The sequence below is a fragment of the Ovis canadensis genome, chromosome 10, assembly GCF_042477335.2.
Source record: "Ovis canadensis isolate MfBH-ARS-UI-01 breed Bighorn chromosome 10, ARS-UI_OviCan_v2, whole genome shotgun sequence".
Lineage (NCBI taxonomy): Eukaryota > Metazoa > Chordata > Mammalia > Artiodactyla > Bovidae > Ovis > Ovis canadensis.
In genome coordinates, this window is record NC_091254.1 from 100056390 (window position 1) to 100075692 (window position 19303).

Here is a 19303-nt window from a genome sequence, read left to right on the forward strand (position 1 = left end):
TTGGAATTCAAAAGAAAACTAAAGGTTTAATAGTAGAAATGCACAAGCAGTTTGTAAAATATACAAAGGACATAAATTGATACGACATTTACAGGTCGCTGAAAAATAACATCGAAAATACTTTCCTTTCTGAAAAAGTTTAAACTGAGACCAGTTTACTTACCCAAGTTCGGTCATGCCGTCTAAAAATTCCTTTTTGCTAAATTCACATTGAGTTGCAGCCCTGAATTCCCATGCTATAACCAAAACTGTGATACTGGCAGGATCTAGGTTTAAATCATCACAAAACTGTTGAATTCCATCAATTCCAATTTTATTTTCATCTTGTGAGTCTACAGTTAAAATTAACGGAAAAATAAGTTAAAAACTTGGATATTTTGAAAAGTATTACTAAAATGGGTGGAAAGAATGTATTTTTAAAATATCTATCAACGCACTGCAGTTTTAAAGTACATATGAAAGAAATAGTAACAGATGATGATTTATCCAGAAAATACTCCTATTTTTAAAATCTAGGTTTCTGGGTTTTCAGGGGGAAAAAAAAAATCGCTGAAACTTCTCTGAAAATGTCATCATGAATAAAAATTTTGATTTCCCTAGAGTAAAATAAAAATTCAAGTTTACAGAATTTTAGCTTGCCCAAAGGCAAACTGCCGTGGAAACCGCTGCATGGTGAAGCACTCCCAGGAGCTCAAGGATTTATCACCACCTTTCACGGCAAAAGAAAGATCACGCATTTTCCAAAAGCGATTGCATTGTTAGAGTGCTGACACCACTGCACAGCACTACTCAGTCTATACACCCACATTTCACAGCTGAGAAATTCTGGCTTACCCCTCCCCTAATTTCTAGTTTAGAAATAAAACTAAGGAAGTTAGCAATTTTCCATGGGAAAATCAAACAGTGACGCCCACTAACGCATCCGCAAGAGCACCCCGGTGAGGCCCTGCGAGCTTGCCTGTCTCCGGACCCGCCTGGCGGTGACGTGCCACCTGCTGCTGCGGGAGGCGCCGGAGCAGGCCGTAGCACTTCACTCGGAGCAAGGTCAAGTGCAGCAGACTCTTCCCCACACAAGGCCAGACTCCTCAGTGCTCAGCACCGCATCTAAGGTAGGTCGCCACCTGAGGAGACCGCGGGCCCCGCTGCTCCAGCAGTCACCAAGGCCCTCCAAGTCTGGCTCACAGGTCGTGCGAGCGGGCTCACAGCACAGAGGGGCTCCCCACATCCCGATGCAAGCGCGTGCTCCTAGCGCGGCACACGGTCAGGAGGGCAGGCAACTGGGTCTACCGTGCCCTCACCCACCAGCTGTCCTGACAAACTCCACGTGCATCACCTCTGATGTGTTACAGTAGCTTGGAAGCACGTGTTCACGTGTACACATTCTGTAAGGACAGATGTTTGTCATCAGTGTCTAACTATATATTTTCAGGGCCCAAATCTTGAACTAAAGAATAAAGATAACTTTCATGCAGAAATATTTTTGAAAGGCAGCTGCACATATCTGAATAACTTAAAAAATCTGCTGGGCATAGAACTTACGAAATTAGCTCAGTAATTAACTTAGCCAAAACATCTGAAGCACACCGAAAGCACACACCGTGTGCTTTCTCCTTTTTGGAGAACTGCAAATACAAACCTGTTTTTTTAACCACAGAAAGTTTCTGAACTAAGAGTAAAAAAAAAAAAGGAATGCCATTTTCAGTTGATTTTTTAAATCTAAATAGATTAAAATTATACACAGTATATTTTCAAAAGTAAAAAATGAAAACAATAAACAAGAAGTCAAAGTCTAGGAAGTTCATGTCAGTATCTGTTTAGATGAGGATTCTCACCTTCTGCACTCTATTTCTTTGAGTTTTGGAAACATTAAGAGTAACCTCAGAAGCTGCTAGAAAGAAAAAATAAGTCAGCTCTTGAGCCTCTGCCGCCTTCCCACTCAGCAGACCTGACGCCTGATGTGGAGCTCGGAGCCCGTGGAGCTGTCTGGATCTGCAGACTCGCCGTGCAGACTTGTTTGGCGGCATGACTGTGTTTTGATAGGGAAAGCGCCATTCTAAGTGCCGATTTCAATAAAAATAACCAGTCTCCAACTGACAACACAAGGTCTCTCTGCCAAGAGCTCTTCCAGAAGCTTCTGCCACTGTCACTGTGGCAGGACTCTGGCACCACCAACCGTGGCGGGCAGGGTGACCTGTACCTCCTGTCAGAACTACTCGGACGATGTGGAATAGTTCTCAAGCAGCCTTCTCACCAGGTACTCCTGCCCAGTGGAAGTGCTGGGGAAAAGTACTCTCGTAGCAGGCGTAGCCCCCTAGCCTGGACACCAAGCCTCCCACCAGTGACTCCCCACAGCTGACCCAGGCCGCGTACAGGAGGGCTTGCTGCCCATCAGCCTTTACTCTGTGTGCCTTGTTCCACCCCAGCCTTGAGCCATCAGCAGCCACGTTCCGATTAAACCAACTAAACCGTGTAGCTGACCGTCAGCAAGGGAGGGGACTGTGCTCCTAGTGCGGCACGCGGCCAGAGGCCTTGGGACACGGCATGGGAAGCTCCCAACCGCCACCCCTGCGCCCTGGCCGTGCGGCGCCTTGGCGCCCTCGCCTTTGTTCCTGTTATACAGCCGCTCCAGTTTCTTCCTGTCCACGGAGGGCCTCATGGCTCCCCGGTGAGCCCGCTCGGGCACTGGGAGCAGCTGTCCGTGGCCAGGCCTGGCGGCTACCTGCTCTGCTCTAAGCAGCGGGCGGCACTTCTCTTGCCAGCCTGGGTAAATGCCATGAGCTGGCGGACCTTGTCCTTCTGAGATGATTTAAGCTTATGCTCTGGGAAGCGAAAGCAGCAGGAAAGCCACTGAGGTCGGCCCAGAGAGCCGTTATGGCTCAATCACCAGCATCTACGTTGCATCCGGACTTAACTTCTCCTCGGTGACCGGACTGCACTTCAGAACCACAGAAATACCAAGCTTTGTTGCCCATCGGATAAAAACACTGGACAGCCTTCTGAAAATTCAAATGACAGCATCTATATAGTAACAAATACGGAAAGTTTAAACTCCCCAAATTAGAAATATCAGTAGTCCATGCAAGATACATTTTGATCTTTATCTGGTTCCCTTCGCATGAAGTAGGATGCTGCCTTTTTCCCTCTGAGTCTCAGTGAAATCCCCCTTTATAACACACATGTACCATCTGATGCAGTGAGGCTAGAGGGTAACCCGAGGTCTGACCATAACACCACAGCCCCCCGGTGGGTCCTCCTCAGGTTCAATTAATCTCAGGCCCTAATGACCAGAAGAAGGCCCTTGAGATTTAGAAACATCATTGTTTTAAGCCTTCCTCTGTCTAAAATTAGCAGAACACTGATGAAAACACACACACACACGTAACAAAAAATTGTGTGAAAAGTAACTTATAAAAGCTTCAAAAGCAGGCACAAAAAGCCCGTGATGATTATGCAAAGATACTAATAATGAGAAGTTCATGTACATGAGACAGAAATAAAATGGAAAAATAGGGCAGAGGCTGTGGGTGGGTAGTAAATAACAACACTGCCCCGTAACTGCACTATATATAGTATATGATGAAACCAAATAGTCTTCTGATGCTTCCAGACACCGGAATGGTTAAGGCTTTATTTATTGAAGGTAACCTGATGAAAACGACAGCAGAAATGACAGTGATTCACCAAGGCTGTAAATCAAAACAGACGCTAGGGCCTTCCCTGACAGTCCAGCGATCCAGACACCACGCTTCCACTGCAGGGGGCACACGTCTGATCTCTGGTTGGGGAACTAAGATCCCACATGCTGCGTGGTGTGGACAAACTGTCCCCCCAAAACAAAACCAGACCCATTACTGGACGCTAATACTTTATAAAAAACAATAATATGACAAAGGGGAAAATTTTACTTTTAAAAGGATTTATACTGTTTTGTTCAAAAAAAGATGACATAGTTCACAGAAGCACATAGAATAAGCTGTAACTTACGAAAACATGTAGTTGGAAAACAAGATGTCGATGAAGAAGTTAGGAGGAAAAAAGACAAAAAAAGCCAGAGATAAGACACAGACACGCATACCATATATAAGAGCTGAAAGCTGAAAATTAGGCTCTGAGCTTCTCAGCTGCCAAACAAAGTCCAGAGGGGACAGTTGATCTCACCACCTTCTTCAGCTCTGGAGCAGCAGGAGCTGGGCCATTTGGAGGTCATGCCTAAAAGATGAATTAATAAAAGTCCGTAAATCGACAGGACCACGGCCTACATTTCAAGCTCTGATGGACTTCACTAAGGCTCACCATGCCAAGGACATTAAATTATTATCCACGGCTTTTAAGGGAAGTGGGTGGGCTTTCCCTACATTTCATTGTCTTATCCTCCTAAAATGTCCAAAATTTTTATTAAAAATGTGGATAATCTAGGAGAAACATCAGATAAATTCTCTAACCTCTGGAAAAGGTCTCAAGCCTCTTCACTGTGACCTTGTGAAGAACCACTTCTGTGATGTGGGCACCAAGACTGACCACATATCGAATGAAGATACGCCCGTAAAGTGCCCTTCCAGAGACACCGAATACAACACAATCTCTTAGGGTCGCTTCCAAGGGGCTGACCCAGTTAAGGGTGTAGGCTGAGTCACCCTGATGGTTCTGGGCTCAGCAGGTGGTGGTGGGGGGGCAAGGAGTCAGACCCAAGTGCCCCCTTCACTCTCCCGCCTCTCCAACCTGTTCAGAAGGCCAGGCGCCTGCCCACGCAGCCCCTTCCCTTGGGGAGCCGGGGCGCGGTCTCTGCTTTCCGGACCTGCTGGAGCCCTCCCGGCGCTGACCGGACTTTCTCCATCTCCTCCTCCGCGGCGGCTCTCCCCACCGGCAGGGTGTGTGCTCAGGCCGCCGCTGCCCCTGCACCCGCCGCCTGGACCCCCTCTCCCGCCCGGAGCCCTCTCCCAGGATCCCGCTGCCCGGAGGGAAGGCTGCCGCAGCGCGGCCGGCTGCGCCCTCTCCCCGGCCGCCTTCCGACTCCTGCGGGCACCGCGGCCTGCGCCCGCCGCACCTCTGGACGCCGCGGGGCGCTCGGCTCGCACCGAGGAGCCGCGGCTGAGCGTCCCCCGGCCCAGCGTCTGACGCCGCCACCCGGCCCCCGGCCGCGCAGAAGGGGCTGGGGCCGCACAGAAGGGGCTGGGGCCCCGCGCCCGCGCCGGCCGCTCCGCCGGGCCTCGGCCCCAGCTCGCGGGCCCGCGTCTGACTCGTCGGCCCGGGACCCCGCTGGCCGCACACGGAAGCCCCCCGCTGCCGCGACGCCGCAGAGCGCAGCCCGAAGGCTCCGGAAGCCCCTCCGTCGCTCCCCCGCCCCGGGCCCCGCCGCCGGTCTCCGACCCGGCCCTGCCCCCGCCGGCGGCCCGCGCGCCACCTCCCTCGCCGCGCATGCGCCCCGGCTCGCGCCCGCCTCGCCGCCTGCGCCGCCCCCGCCCCGGCCGCAGCCCGGACGACGTCCGGGGACGCAGGACCCCGACTCCCGGCGTGCCCCGCGCCGCCCGGGGGCCGCCGGGATCCAGGCCGCGCTCGGCCTCCGACTCCCGGCGTGCAGCGCGCCGCCCCGCCCCGGGCCGGGGACACCGCGCCCCACCTCCTTAAAGGAGCCGCGACGCCCTCTCGGCCGCGTCGGCGCGGAGCGCGTTCGGGAGACGGCGGGCAGAGCGGGCCCTCCGGGCGCCTGACCTGGGCCCCGCCCCGGGGGCGGCCCTGCCGCCTGGGAAGGGATGCGGAGAAGTCGCCTCCCTGTCCTCCCCTCCGGAGAGCCGGACCCAGGACGCGCCGCGGCCGGAACGTCCGGGTGAGCGCTGCGCGGCGTCCGGGGCCGGGCCCTCTAGTGCGGCCCTCACGGCTCCCTTCCCCTCCCTGCCCGGGGGTCTGGGCTCCTCTCCCCCGGGGGTCTGAGCTTCTCTCTCCCTGGGGTCTGGGCTCCCCTCCCCGGGGTCTGGGCTCACCCACCAGGGGTCTGAGCTGCTCTCTCCCCGGGGTCTGGGCTCCCCTCCCCGGGGTCTGGGCTCACCCACCAGGGGTCTGAGCTGCTCTCTCCCCGGGGGTCTGGGCTCACCCACCGGGGGTCTGAGCTTCTCTCTCCCCGGGGTCTGGGCTCCCCTCTCCCCGGGGTCTGGGGTCTGGGCTCCTCTCTCCCCGGGGTCTGGGCTCACCCACAGGGGGTCTGAGCTTCTCTCTCCCCGGGGGTCTGGGCTCCCCTCCCCGGGGTCTGGGCTCACCCACCGGGGGTCTGAGCTTCTCTCTCCCCGGGGGTCTGGGCGCCTCTCTCCCCGGGGGTCTGGGCTCCCCCTCCCGGGGGTCTGGGCTCCTTTCTCCCCGGGGATCTGGGGTCTGGGCTCTGGGCTCCTCTCTCCCCGGGGTCTGGGCTCCTCCCTCCCGGGGGTCTGACTCCTCCCCTCTCTGGGGGTCTGGGCTCCCCCTCCCGGGGGTCGGGGGTCTGGGGTCTGGGCTTCTTCCTCCCTGGGGGGGGGGGGGTCTGTGCTCCTCCCTCCCAGGGCCTCTGGTCTCTCCGCTTCCTCCCCAGGGCACTCTGTCCGCTCTCGGGGTTCCACCCCCCAGGCTTTGTGCTGAGGACGGTGCTGCACCTGAGCGCCTTTTCCAGGCCCGCGCACCTGGCAGAGGATGCAGGGCGGATGCGGGACGGGGAGGGCGCGATGGGAGCGCGGGCGGGGGCTGTGGACGTAGCGGGGTTGGGCTGTCCACACCCCCCTCCCCCCTCTCCCCCATACCCCAGCCAGATCCTGGGCTCAGGCGTGCGAGGAGCCCCCCCCCCCCCCCCCCCCCCGCCCCTTCCTGCGGGACCTCACCTGGGAGCTCACACGTGTTTGTCCAGGGGTCACGCGGCCTCCGGGTCCCTTGAGAAGAAGGCACAGCATGGCCCCCAGTCAATGTGTGGCTCAGGGACAGCCCCCAGCCCGCCTTTGGGGAGCTACTCCGAGGAGGGGATGTCGAAGGCGGCTGCGAGTCACGGGACAGGTGCCAGTGATTGGATTGGCACCTGCCCAGAACACTGGGTTTTGTACAGTTTAATTAGCATTACATATTTTAACATTTGTTATTGTTCATAAGAATTTTCTGTCCTCCCTGTTTTGCTTTTTAAATTCATTTTCCAGTTCTTTAGTGATTAGAAATGAACCATAAGTTGTATTTACAGGATTATAAGTGCTTTACCTTTTAACAAACAGAATTTACATCACCTAACTTGTTAAAGTGTAAAATAGGCTTTTCAGGTAAGGGAAAGGGAAGTCGCTCAGTCGTGTCCGACTCTTCGCGACCCCATGGACTGCAGCCCACCAGGCTCCTCCGTCCATGGGATTTTCCAGGCAAGAGCACTGGAGTGGGGTGCCATCACCTTCTCCATGAATGAGTCTGCCTGTTTGTAAAAGTGTGACTGATGGAAACAGTGCAGCCACTAGGCTATCACCCTGCGCGAGTTCAGTGGCCGAGAGGGAGCACAAATGCTCTGCAAGCCACGTTGAGTTAGGTTGCTTCCACCCCAGGTGTCTTTGCCTCCTTCTTTGTTGCTGGTTTGTGCCTGGAAGCTCTGGTGGAATCTGGCCAAAATGCTCACGTCAGACCGTCCACTGCAAATAACCCTCCTGCTTTCTTTTTTCCAGAGGCTTTGCACCTGCTAACCCTGATCCCGCTGGACCCTGGAGGCTCGCTCTGGAATTCTTGCCTGGAGCTCTGGTGCCAGGTCAGGCCCCCCCGCCCCCCCAACTTAGGGCCAGGGGTTCAGCTGGGTGTGGACATTTTAAGAATTCATTATAAGACCAAAACAAGTCCAAAGTGCCTTTTTTTAATAGTTAAAAATAGCAATAACAGGGACCTCCCTGGTGGTCCAATGGCTAAGACTCCAGGCTCCCAATGCTGGGGACCCATCTTCCATCCTTGGTCAATGAATTAGATCCCGCATGCTGCAACTAAGACCTGGGACAGCCAAATAAGTAAATAGAATTTTTTAAAAAGGAAAATATATGCCATTTATTGTTTCGAGGGAAAGAAATCAAGCTCAACTTCAAATGTGCACACATTTAGTATTTTTCAGAACCGAGACACAAATTTCAGACGCTGAGTTAATGGCACAGGTCTAGACACACACGTTTTCTCCAAAAGATCACAGAAAGTGAATCTTTTATAGATTCCAAACTTCAGGAAAATAAGCTGCTGCACAGCCAGTTTGGGAGTAACGCCCTTTGTCCATTAGGACGGCTCCTCCCTGACAAGGCCCTGCAGTCGGTTCTCCCTCCTCCGACACACCCGGGGGCTCAGTCACTTTAATGAGAAATCTGTGAGAATTTCAGTCGTAGCCGTATGTCCACTGAGAAGAGTGTCTATCTTTTGACAGGTGTCTATGAACATGAAGCTGAAATTACTTATAGACCCTTAAAATGTGAACCAGGACTGATAGATTTGACAAAATAACACCATTTACTGAAGAGAAAACATGTTACAGTTTAGTAGTCCATAGGATTTGGTAGTTGAATTTTAAAGTAAAATGAGAAGTTTATGAAGAAGGAGTGATTCCTATTTTAAAAAAATATTTATTTGATCGCGGTGGGTCTTCTCTGTGGCTTGAGGGATCTTCAGCCTTTGTTGCAGCCTGTGAGACCTTTAGCTATGGCCTGTGGGGTCCAGTTCCCTGATCAGGGATTGAACCTGGGCCCTTTTCCCTGGGAGCACAGAGTATCTATCAGTCCTGGTTCACATTTTAAGGGTCTATAAGTAATTTCAGCTTCATGTTCATAGACACCTGTCAAAAGATAGACGCTCTTCTCAGTGGACATACAGCTACGACTGAAATTCACAGATTTCTCATTAAAGTGACTGAGCCCCCGGGTGTGTCGGGGGAGGGAGAACCGACTGCAGGGCCTTGTCAGGGAGGAGCCGTCCTAATGGACAAAGGGCGTTACTCCCAAACTGGCTGTGCAGCAGCTTATTTTCCTGAAGTTTGGAATCTATAAAAGATTCACTTTCTGTGATCTTTTGGAGAAAACGTGTGTGTCTAGACCTGTGCCATTAACTCAGCGTCTGAAATTTGTGTCTCGGTTCTGAAAAATACTAAATGTGTGCACATTTGAAGTTGAGCTTGATTTCTTTCCCTCGAAACAGTAGAATCTTAGCGCGTGAGTCCGTAAAATAACAGGTGAGCACATATTGCTGGTGTTGCTGTGATTGGCCAGTGGTTGGTTTGTTCAAGGTGGTAACATTTACTTAAAGCTGTGCTGAGCCTGCACGGGAAACTCAGTAACGCAGACGGCCCTAGTTGTGTATCCTGTCTTGTCGGGAAGTGAGCTGTGCAGAGTCTGTGGTCCCTGGGAGACATGGGGACCAGAGGCTCTAAACACGTACTGAACGGATTCCTGACTTCATCAGAGTCCTGGGGCAGCATGCAGTCTTCAGCGGGTGCCTTCTGATTGTCATTCTGAACACGGGTCCCTCTCCTGCTCAGTGGGGGCCTCTCCAGGGTCTGCCTGGGACCGTCGGCCCCCGCTCGACCACGGGCCGCGGCCTCCTGTGCCTCTGTGAGCTCTGTGGCTGCGAGCTCTTGGTTTGTTTGGGATTCTTAGAAACGCACTGTCTCATTTTTGCTGCGTCTAATCTACTTTGCCTGGGAAACCAGATTAAACTCATTAGAGCCGGGATTACCGGTGAAGTGAAACGGTATTTGTATATTGTAGAATGCCACGTGAGTCCTGGAAACTGGGTTTTGCGTTCTCCCTGGCGTAGGGCTTGGGCCTCACTGCCCAGCTCAGGAGCGTCAGGCCGCCTTCCTGGGCTCTGCTGCGCCTGCACCTCTTCCGTGCCCTCCTGCCTCTGTGGCCATCCTTTCTGCTTCCCTCCTGCACGGCCTCCACCCACGCTTCCACCAGCCCTCTTCTAGGTGGCACAGCCCCTCACCCCACAGGCAGCGCTGAGATCCGGGCCCCATCCAGCCCCTCGCCCCACAGGCAGTGCTGAGACCCCGGCCCCGTCCAGCCCCTCGCCCCGCAGGCAGTGCTGAGCCCTGGGCCCCGTCCAGCCCCTCGCCCCGCAGGCAGTGCTGAGCCCCGGGCCCCGTCCAGCCCCTCGCCCCGCAGGCAGTGCTGAGACCCGGGCCCCGTCCAGCCCCTCGCCCCACAGGCGGTGCTGAGCCCCGGGCCCCGTCCAGCCCCTCGCCCCGCAGGCAGTGCTGAGACCCGGGCCCCGTCCAGCCCCTCGCCCCGCAGGCAGTGCTGAGCCCCGGGCCCCGTCCAGCCCCTCGCCCCACAGGCAGTGCTGAGACCTGGACCCCATCCAGCCCTGGGCCCCGTCCAGCTCCTCGCCCCACAGGCAGTGCTGAGCCCCGGGCCCCGTCCAGCCCCTCACCCCGCAGGCAGTGCTGAGCCCCGGGCCCCATCCAGCCCCGGGCCCCGTCTAGCCCCTCGCCCCACAGGCAGTGCTGAGCCCCGGGCCCCGTCCAGCCCCTCGCCCCACAGGCAGTGCTGAGACCTGGCCCGTCCAGCCCCTCACCCCGCAGGCAGTGCTGAGACCCGGACCCCATCCAGCCCTGGGCCCCGTCCAGCCCCTCACCCCGCAGGCAGTGCTGAACCCCGGGCCCCGTCCAGCCCCTCACCCCGCAGGCAGTGCTGAGCCCCGGGCCCCATCCAGCCCCGGGCCCCGTCCAGCCCCTCACCCCGCAGGCAGTGCTGAGCCCCGGGCCCCGTCCAGCCCCTCGCCCCGCAGGCAGTGCTGAACCCCGGGCCCCGTCCAGCCCCTCGCCCCGCAGGCAGTGCTGAGCCCCGGGCCCCGTCCAGCCCCTCGCCCCGCAGGCAGTGCTGAGCCCCGGGCCCCGTCCAGCCCCTCGCCCCGCAGGCGGTGCTGAGACCCGGGCCCCGTCCAGCCCCTCGCCCCACAGGCGGTGCTGAGCCCCGGGCCCCGTCCAGCCCCTCGCCCCGCAGGCAGTGCTGAGACCCGGGCCCCGTCCAGCCCCTCGCCCCGCAGGCAGTGCTGAGCCCCGGGCCCCGTCCAGCCCCTCGCCCCACAGGCAGTGCTGAGACCTGGACCCCATCCAGCCCTGGGCCCCGTCTAGCCCCTCGCCCCACAGGCAGTGCTGAGCCCCGGGCCCCGTCCAGCCCCTCGCCCCACAGGCAGTGCTGAGACCCGGCCCGTCCAGCCCCTCACCCCGCAGGCAGTGCTGAGACCCGGACCCCATCCAGCCCTGGGCCCCGTCCAGCTCCTCGCCCCACAGGCAGTGCTGAGACCCGGACCCCGTCCAGCCCTGGGCCCCGTCCAGCCCCTCACCCCGCAGGCAGTGCTGAACCCCGGGCCCCGTCCAGCCCCTCACCCCGCAGGCAGTGCTGAGCCCCGGGCCCCATCCAGCCCCGGGCCCCGTCCAGCCCCTCACCCCGCAGGCAGTGCTGAGCCCCGGGCCCCGTCCAGCCCCTCGCCCCACAGGCAGTGCTGAGCCCCGGGCCCCGTCCAGCCCCTCGCCCCACAGGCGGCGCTGAGCCCCGGGCCCCGTCCAGCCCCTCACCCCGCAGGCAACGCTGAGACCTGGGCCCCGTCCAGCCCCTCACCCCGCAGGCAGTGCTGAGCCCCGGGCCCCGTCCAGCCCCTCACCCCGCAGGCAACGCTGAGACCTGGGCCCCGTCCAGCCCCTCGCCCCGCAGGCAGTGCTGAGACCCAGGCCCCGTCCAGCCCTGGGCCCCGTCCAGCCCCTCACCCCGCAGGCAGTGCTGAGCCCCGGGCCCCGTCCAGCCCCTCGCCCCGCAGGCAGTGCTGAGCCCCGGGCCCTGTCCAGCCCCAGGCTCCGTCCAGCCCCTCGCCCCACAGGCAACGCTGAGACCTGGGCCCTGTCCAGCCCCTCGCCCCGCAGGCAGTGCTGAGCCCCGGGCCCCGTCCAGCCCCTCACCCCGCAGGCAGTGCTGAGCCCCGGGCCCCATCCAGCCCTGGGCCCCGTCCAGCTCCTCGCCCCACAGGCAGTGCTGAGACCCGGACCCCATCCAGCCCTGGGCCCCGTCCAGCCCCTCGCCCCACAGGCGGCGCTGAGCCCCGGGCCCCGTCCAGCCCCTCGCCCCGCAGGCAGTGCTGAGCCCCGGGCCCCGTCCAGCCCCTCGCCCCGCAGGCAGTGCTGAGCCCCGGGCCCCGTCCAGCCCCTCGCCCCGCAGGCAGTGCTGAGCCCCGGGCCCCGTCCAGCCCCTCGCCCCGCAGGCAGTGCTGAGCCCCGGGCCCCGTCCAGCCCCTCGCCCCGCAGGCAGTGCTGAGACCCGGGCCCCATCCAGCCCCTCGCCCCGCAGGCAGTGCTGAGCCCCGGGCCCCATCCAGCCCCGGGCCCCGTCCAGCCCCTCGCCCCGCAGGCGGCGCTGAGCCCCGGGCCCCGTCCAGCCCCTCGCCCCGCAGGCAGGGTGTGCCAGGCTTCTGCCTGAGGCCTCCCTGAGGGAGGGAGCAGAGGGGCCTGGTCTGTGGCAGGGAAAATGCCCCAGTGTGGTTGTGGTTTGTGACTGTCTCTTTTCTGCCCTTGGCATCTTGTTAGCCTGCACCTTAGACTCATGCTGGAAATCAGACCGAGGTCCAGGTGGCTCAGGGAAGCGGACGGGCCGTCTGGTGGCACTCCAGCTCCACCTCTGGCCCCTGGAGCTGGTCCCCGGCTCCACATCTGTGATGGGGCAGCGGGCGGCGCCCCTGGCCTTGAATGGGAGGAGTTTGTGCGTTTGCGCATGGTAGATGTGGTACATACGTGAGGCTGAGTTTCCCTTAAAAAATTGCCTTTAAATTCAGGTGTGACCTTCCAGGCACCGTACTCCACATTCAGCACTGACTGCAATCTAGACGCCCTAAATAACTCAGACGTTTCTGTTCATCTAGGAAAAATGGCATTTTCCTCAGGAAAGTGATAGCTTTTAGTAATCATGTAAAACTTTAATCTCAATCGCAGTGAATCATCCTTCAACTATATGTGACAGTCGTCTCTTCTTCAGCGGAGCGTGTGCATCTGAAATGCCTGCTCAGCGTGGCCGGAGTCCCTGGGAGGCCCGGCCCTGGCCGTGAGGCTGGGTCATGAAGGTGCCAAGGAGGAGCCACTTCTGGACGTGGCTTTCGCTCCTGCAGCTGCTGGCAAGTGGCGCGGAGCAGGAGGACGTGGCGGGGCCCGCCGTCCAGCTGCCCCGCGGCCGGGGTGCGGCCGTCCCGCGGAGGAGGCCGTGGGTCCTAGACGGCTGCAGGAGGCTCTCCGGGCTCCTGCGCCAGAAGGCCGTGGTTCTGAACAAGCTGGAAGACGCGATCAGAGCGGTGGAGAGGGACGCCAGCCTCTCGGACCAAGAGAAGCTGTTCCGGGTGCACACGCTTGAGATTTTCCAGAAAGAGCTGAATGAAAGCGAGAACTCAGTCTTCCAGGCCGTGCACGGCCTCCAGAGAGCGCTGCAGGGTGACTACAGGGACGTGGCCAACATGAAGGAGAGCAGCCGGCAGCGCCTGGAGGCCCTGCGGGAGGCAGCCATCAAGGCAGGTCTGGGCCGGGGCGTCGCCCCCAGGGCTGCGATCCGGTCCCGCGGGTGCGGGAGGGCCGCGCGGCTGCACAGAGCACGCCTGAGCTCGCTGGGTCTCTCACGTGCCTGCCCGTGGGGAATCCCTGCGCCCCAAGAAGAGCAGCTCGCGCTCTGCGGCGACCCCACGTGGAGGCAGGCCCCTGTTGCTGCGCACACTGCCCGCACTGCCCGCAATGCCCGCACTGCCCGCACTCTGAATCTCTGATGAGAACTTTTAGCATAAAAGCTGAATTTCTTCAAGGCCCACAGGCTGAGAACTAAAGTGTTAAGGTAGCTTTAAACAAATGTATACACTTGAATTAAGGACAGTGATAAAGGATACTTTTAAAATGAGAAGAAACTATTGTATCAGATTAATATTTGTATAACATTTTAAAGCTATCATTTACGCCATCTATTATGTGGCAGACACTTTAAATATACAAAGTATCATTATTGATCTTCCTGGAAAGGCTATGATATTATTACACAGCTTTAAAAGTAAAAGGATACAAATGATTCGGCTTTTTTCCACCCAAGCGTGGTATTTCTTCCAGCAATGAGGTGACGGGGTGTGTGGCCCCCGGGCGGGGTCCTGTCTGTTGTGAGACACAGACCGCGCCCTGCCTGCCCAGGTGCTTCCCTGCCGTGTGTGGCCGGGAGCCTCTGAGAGCTCGCTCCTGGTGTGCGCCGGCTGGCCAGGCCCCCCTTAATAAGCATCTCTGCATCTCGCGCGCGCATAGGAGGAGGCGGAATTTGTGGAGCTCCTGGCCGCAGAGAAGCATCAAGCTGAAGCCCTTAAGACCCTGCAGCGCCGGAACAAGAGCCTGTCCATGCTGGACGAGGTCCTGGAAGACGTGCGGAGGGCGGCCGACCGCCTGGAGCTGGAGATCGAGGAGCACGCCTTCGACGACAATAAGTCGGTGAGTGGCTGCGGCGCACCCCGCGGGGGTGTGCGGCTGCGCCAGCTCGCGCGCGTGTGTTGGCGCAGGCTGGGGGCGCAGGCAGAACAGCAGCGCTGCGCCCCGGAAAGGGGCTCGTGTGGCCCTGCGGACGCGCACTGGTCCCCCTGCTTGGCCCCGAGCCTGGCCACCCCCGCACCCCCGCCCCCGGCGGCCCGTCTGCCTCCCGCCTGACAGTATTCTGGAGGCGTTCCTGTCTCTCTCTGTGCGGGGTACATGAATTTGAACACATCTGGCTGGTTTCAGTGACGTGACATTGGTCCTTCCTGAAGGTCAAAGGGGTCAATTTTGAGGCGGTCCTGCGGGTGGAGGAGGAGGAGGCTGACTCTCAGCAGAACCTCAGCAGGCGGGAGGTGGAGGAGGACCTGGGCCTGAGTATGCTCATCGACTCTCAGAACAACCAGTACATCCTGACGCGGCCCCGGGACGCCACCATCCCGCGGGCTGACCACCACCTCATAAAGGTAGCCTGGCCCCTGCCCCGCTCCGTGGTCGGATTCTCGCGTTCTGGTTCTGTGCTTTAAGGCCCCCGGGAGCGAGCCACAGCTCCTCCCTGGACGCTCTGGAGGCGCCGCGCACCAGCCCCCACCGCCTCTCCTCCGTCTCCCCTTCAGGGAAGGCAGGGCGCTGTCCCCGATGGCCGGCAGCTCCCTTCCCCCTGCTGACCGGCACCTCTCGCCCTCGTGCAGGACATCGTCAGCATCGTGGTGCTCTCCCTGCCCTGCGGCTGGCTCTGCACCACCATCGGGCTGCCCACCATGTTCGGCTACATCATTTGTGGCGTGCTGCTGGGGCCCTCCGGACTCAACAGTATCAAGGTCAGAACAGAATCTGCTGTGCAGGGCCTGCTGAGCTTGAGTCGGTGAAGGTGGCCGTTTCTTATAAAGCACGTTAGAGATGTCCTTTAGAATTTAGTAGGAAATCTCTAAAGCATAGGAACGTTGTTTTGTTCGTTGAGTGAGCAAGTTGCCCAGAGAAAATGACCCTGTTCTTGTCTTTAAAATGATACTTGTTTTAAAGATTCTCTGTGCAGTAATACAGTGGGTTGGATTATTCAGACACTGAAAGGAGCTGAAAATGCTGGATTAAGTACTCTGCACACTGAGAAGCTGAGTGCTGAGTAGTGGTCAGGCCGTGGTGTCGTGCGGCCAGGGGCGTATTGGGCGACCCAGGCAGTCCCTGTGGAGGCCGTTCGCCGAGCAGCTCTTCTGGCAGTGAGGAGAGAGTCCCCAGCCTTGTGTCCTCTCAGGAAAGCACGGTGTGGGCACGGGGGGAAGAGAAAGCCGGGAAGCGGTATCCTGGTCCCTTGCTGTGGCACCCTAACACAGGGCATGGGAGAGCATGCCCATCCCCACCTTGCCCGCCACCGCCCTGCGGCCGTGCCCGCCTCGGCCCAGGCTCCCCCGGACCACACAGGCCAGGCAGGAGGCCTTCACGCTGAGCAGTCCTGACCGCGGACATGTTGCCGGGTGAGAAGGGCCGTGCTGCCAGCCGAGAGCCCAGACTCAGCGGGGAGACGCACGTGGCTGCCGCCTGGGAGCCTGGTTGCATTCATGACTCGGCCTTTAAGTGGCAGTTTCCGTGTGATGAGGCGGCACGAAGGCGGTCGGTGGGAAATCCCCTCCTGTCCTGTCCTGTCCCGCCCTCCCTTCCCAGCACGTCTGCCAGCGGTACAGGCACAGACGTACTTTCCTCTCTGTTTCTCTTGATGGCAGAGAGTTAAGGCCGACAGACCCAACTGGGTGCTGTGGAAACTGTCCTTAACAAATTACCTGTACCATGGAAAAGTAATATAATTACAATAGAGAAAAACACCAAGGTAGAAATCCAAGATCATTCTAGCCAAAAGCGGGAGTGGGTAATGGAGAAAGTGTAATTGTACTTAACTGTGCCTCAGTATTTATCTTTGCTGATAGGGAGTTAATAGGCTTTCAGTTTCCGAGTCGAGAAGTACAGGTTTAAGCATGTTACTTTAAAGCAGGTTGCAGCCTCGTTTTCAGAAGGGGGGAAGATAGTAGCAGTGAGGAAGCGTGGAAAGCAGAGGACGCAGAGAAGCGGGAGCAGACGTGTGTGATAGCAGATGTCCGTGGAACAGGCTTCGCTGCGAAAAGACGCAGGTTCGCAGATGGTGTCGGGAAAAAGCATACGTTAACCAAGGTCGACTCAGAATAACACGACCGAAGGCTGAGCGTGAAAGGAGGAAGACGCTGGCAGGAGCGGGCGGTTGCTGCTGTTCACGGTCTGCGGACCACGGACGTGCCCGGCGGGGCCGGGGCGGCAGCTGACGCGTGAACACCGGACTCGAGTTTCACGTGCTCATTAACAACGGAAAGACTGACAAGCTGGTGGCCGCCATGGAAACCTCAAGTGTAAATGGTGTACATAGCACCACGTAAACAGCGGTCTCTCCTGTAGAACGGGGACGCGGGGTGAACGCTCCTGTCCGTCAGGGCCTGTGGGGGTGCCCGCCAAGGCCCGGGGGGTTCCACACTCCTCTCACCAGACCCAGGGAGCGTGAGACCGTTATCAGTTGAGCTTCAGCCTCAGCCTTAGTGCCTCCCCGTCCCCGCAGGAGGCCGGTGGGAGGGAGCAAGAGAAACGTCGTGGCGTTCGATGAGCTCGAAGACTCACGAAGCGTGAGCTGGTTCCTAGAAAATGAATGAAAATACTCCTCCAGCTAATCTAGAAAATGAATGAGAATACTCCTCCAGCTAATCTAGAAAAAGGAAGGAAAGTGCCACACTCAGGAATTGCAAATTTTCTCAGGTATAGAGGAAGTCTGGATAGCTTGTTTTTTTTTCTTTAAATACTAGGCTTTTGGGGATAGTCCCTCTGAGTTAAGATGATTCTGTGAATGTCTTACATACGTTAAGCTGCCTGGTTTAAAACCCTCTGTTTTCCAGTCGATTGTGCAGGTGGAGACATTAGGAGAATTTGGCGTGTTCTTCACTCTGTTCCTCGTCGGCTTAGAATTCTCCCCAGAGAAGCTGAGAAAGGTGAGTCCGCCCGAGCGCCGGTGGTGGCGGCCCCTGCAGCTTAACACGCTCTGTGCTCAGCGTCCACGTTCGTGGCTTGCCCAGCACGGTAGAATATGGTGTTATAGTTTGATGTTATTTTTGGAACATAAGTTTCAAAAGATAAATTTTTTTTAAAGCGGAAATACAATGAATAAGTGGAATTAGCTTTCACGTGTCTAACTCCAGACCAGGTCTTAGAAGGGATATGTTCAGACTTACTACCTTATGGGTCCCACCAAGAGGGTCCAACTCTGCTAGAGGCTGAAATACCATAGGGATCGAAACTTCAGCGTGTTGCTCTCGGGGAAGCTCCTGGTTCTAACCCTAAATGAGAGGCAGACTTTGGCTTAACTGCTCTGCTGCTGTAAGATGAAAATATCGGAGAGATTAATAGTACACGCTTAGGGCCCTGTGTATCCAGACATCAAATTGGTGGAAGCTGCAGTTCCCCCTCAGTATCCTGGCTTCTAGAACGATTGCTTGGAAAGCTGGCATATTCCAGAATGGAAATGGAGTTAGATCAGAAGTAGGTTGATGAAAAGCCGCTTTGTGTTTGAACAGACACATCACATAGGAGGAAAAAGCTGGTGGGGACAGGGTGGGGTGGTGATGGACGCTGCTGGCTGCAGGAAGGGCAGCGCCCGGATCCCTGGGTTTTCGCGTGTGTTCAGCTTACAGACGTTCACAGCAAATGGTGTTGCTTGAGGGTGGGAGCGTGGAGGGGCAGCGTCCTGTCCCCCGTGTCCCCGGCCTAGCCATCTAGGTCGCCAGTGTCCTCATCCAGGCCGTGAACACTGGGGAGGTGCAGGTGTCCCCTGGCTCCAGAGGGCTGTGACTTACCTTTCCTGCCCTGAGGCCTTCAGTGTCGCCCACTGTGAATTTCCCTCTTCGTCGGGGTGGCGCTTGGGATGCTCTGGGGGGTTTGCACCTGTTGCAGCCTGAAGCAGGGCTCCCAGGGCAAGTGTGTGTCCTGAGTTGGGGCAGGAGCCTGGCTGGGACTGGCCCCTAGTGGCTGCCTTTGGGTCTGGGGCGAGCTGGGGTCTCTGACGGCCCCTCAGCTCCAACATCCCCAACCGAGCGCCGTGAGCTCTGGCTGCTCCCTGCCTGGCGGCCCTGACCCTTGACCTGCACCTGGGGCACATCCCACTGCTTTGTAGGCAGGCTTGAGGCGCGGCGTGTTGGCTCTGAGCTGACGGTTCTCTTGCTGTGTTGGGTACATGTGGGAGATTACTGGTAGGGCCTTGAGGTGTTAGGAACCGTGCGCAGGCCCCTCTCGAGCCTTGGGCGAGTTCTCCCAGACGCCTGACTGGAGGCTGTTCAGAGATGCCTGGCTCTGCCCGCTCCTTCCTGGGCCTTGTGGCTGCGGACACATCTCTGCTCTGCTGTTGGGCGCCCGGATCGTGTTGTCTATCCTTAAGCCACCTGGGCTGCCCAGGTGTGTCCCAACCCCGACTTCAGGATCATGGACAGGCGCCGTTTCCATTAGAAGAGGGGCCGTGGGGGTCCTTGGCTCCAGCTGCGTTCTGAGGATGGGGTGCACGTGGAGAGGGAGGGGGGCGTGCTCAGTCCTCAGCAGTGCCCCGTGCTCAGGCGTCACGTGTGAGCATCCTCGGTTTTCCTGGTGGCGCGCCCTGTGGTTATTGCAGAATCGCTTTCTACAGGGCCAGCTGGTTCCTGAGCAGGGGCGCTTCTGCTCCTCAGGGCCGTGGGCGCTGAGGCGTGTGCGCACGTGTTCCTCGGGGCCGTGGGCACTGAGGCGTGTGTGCACATGTGTTCCGAAGTGTGTGCACGCACGTGCTCCTCGGGG

General features: G+C 58.1%; 2 protein-coding genes across 5 annotated transcripts in view; one reads left to right on the top strand and one right to left on the bottom strand.

Moving 5' to 3' along the window:
- Positions 1-12544, bottom strand: LOC138446804 (collagen, type I, alpha 1b-like). Its single transcript, XM_069602134.1, has 5 exons — positions 12534-12544; positions 11614-12426; positions 9934-11522; positions 4720-5620; positions 1-4209 (listed from the first exon to the last, which is right to left on the bottom strand). The coding sequence occupies exons 1-5, from the start codon at positions 12542-12544 to the stop codon at positions 4167-4169; spliced, it is 3357 nt and encodes a 1118-aa protein (XP_069458235.1). The 3' UTR covers positions 1-4166.
- The window catches only part of TMCO3 (transmembrane and coiled-coil domains 3), a 23713-nt gene continuing 9868 nt past the window's right edge, over positions 5459-19303 (top strand). The window contains exons 1-7 of one of the 4 annotated variants that reach the window (XM_069602090.1): positions 5459-5824; positions 7650-7729; positions 12929-13494; positions 14261-14440; positions 14752-14943; positions 15169-15297; positions 17383-17475. In XM_069602090.1, the coding sequence (XP_069458191.1) occupies positions 13051-13494; positions 14261-14440; positions 14752-14943; positions 15169-15297; positions 17383-17475 (1038 nt within the window). In that variant the 5' untranslated portion in view covers positions 5459-5824; positions 7650-7729; positions 12929-13050. The remainder of the gene's footprint in view (positions 5825-7649; positions 7730-12928; positions 13495-14260; positions 14441-14751; positions 14944-15168; positions 15298-17382; positions 17476-19303) is intronic. The other 3 variants (XM_069602092.1, XM_069602091.1, XM_069602093.1) reach the window with 3 other exon arrangements.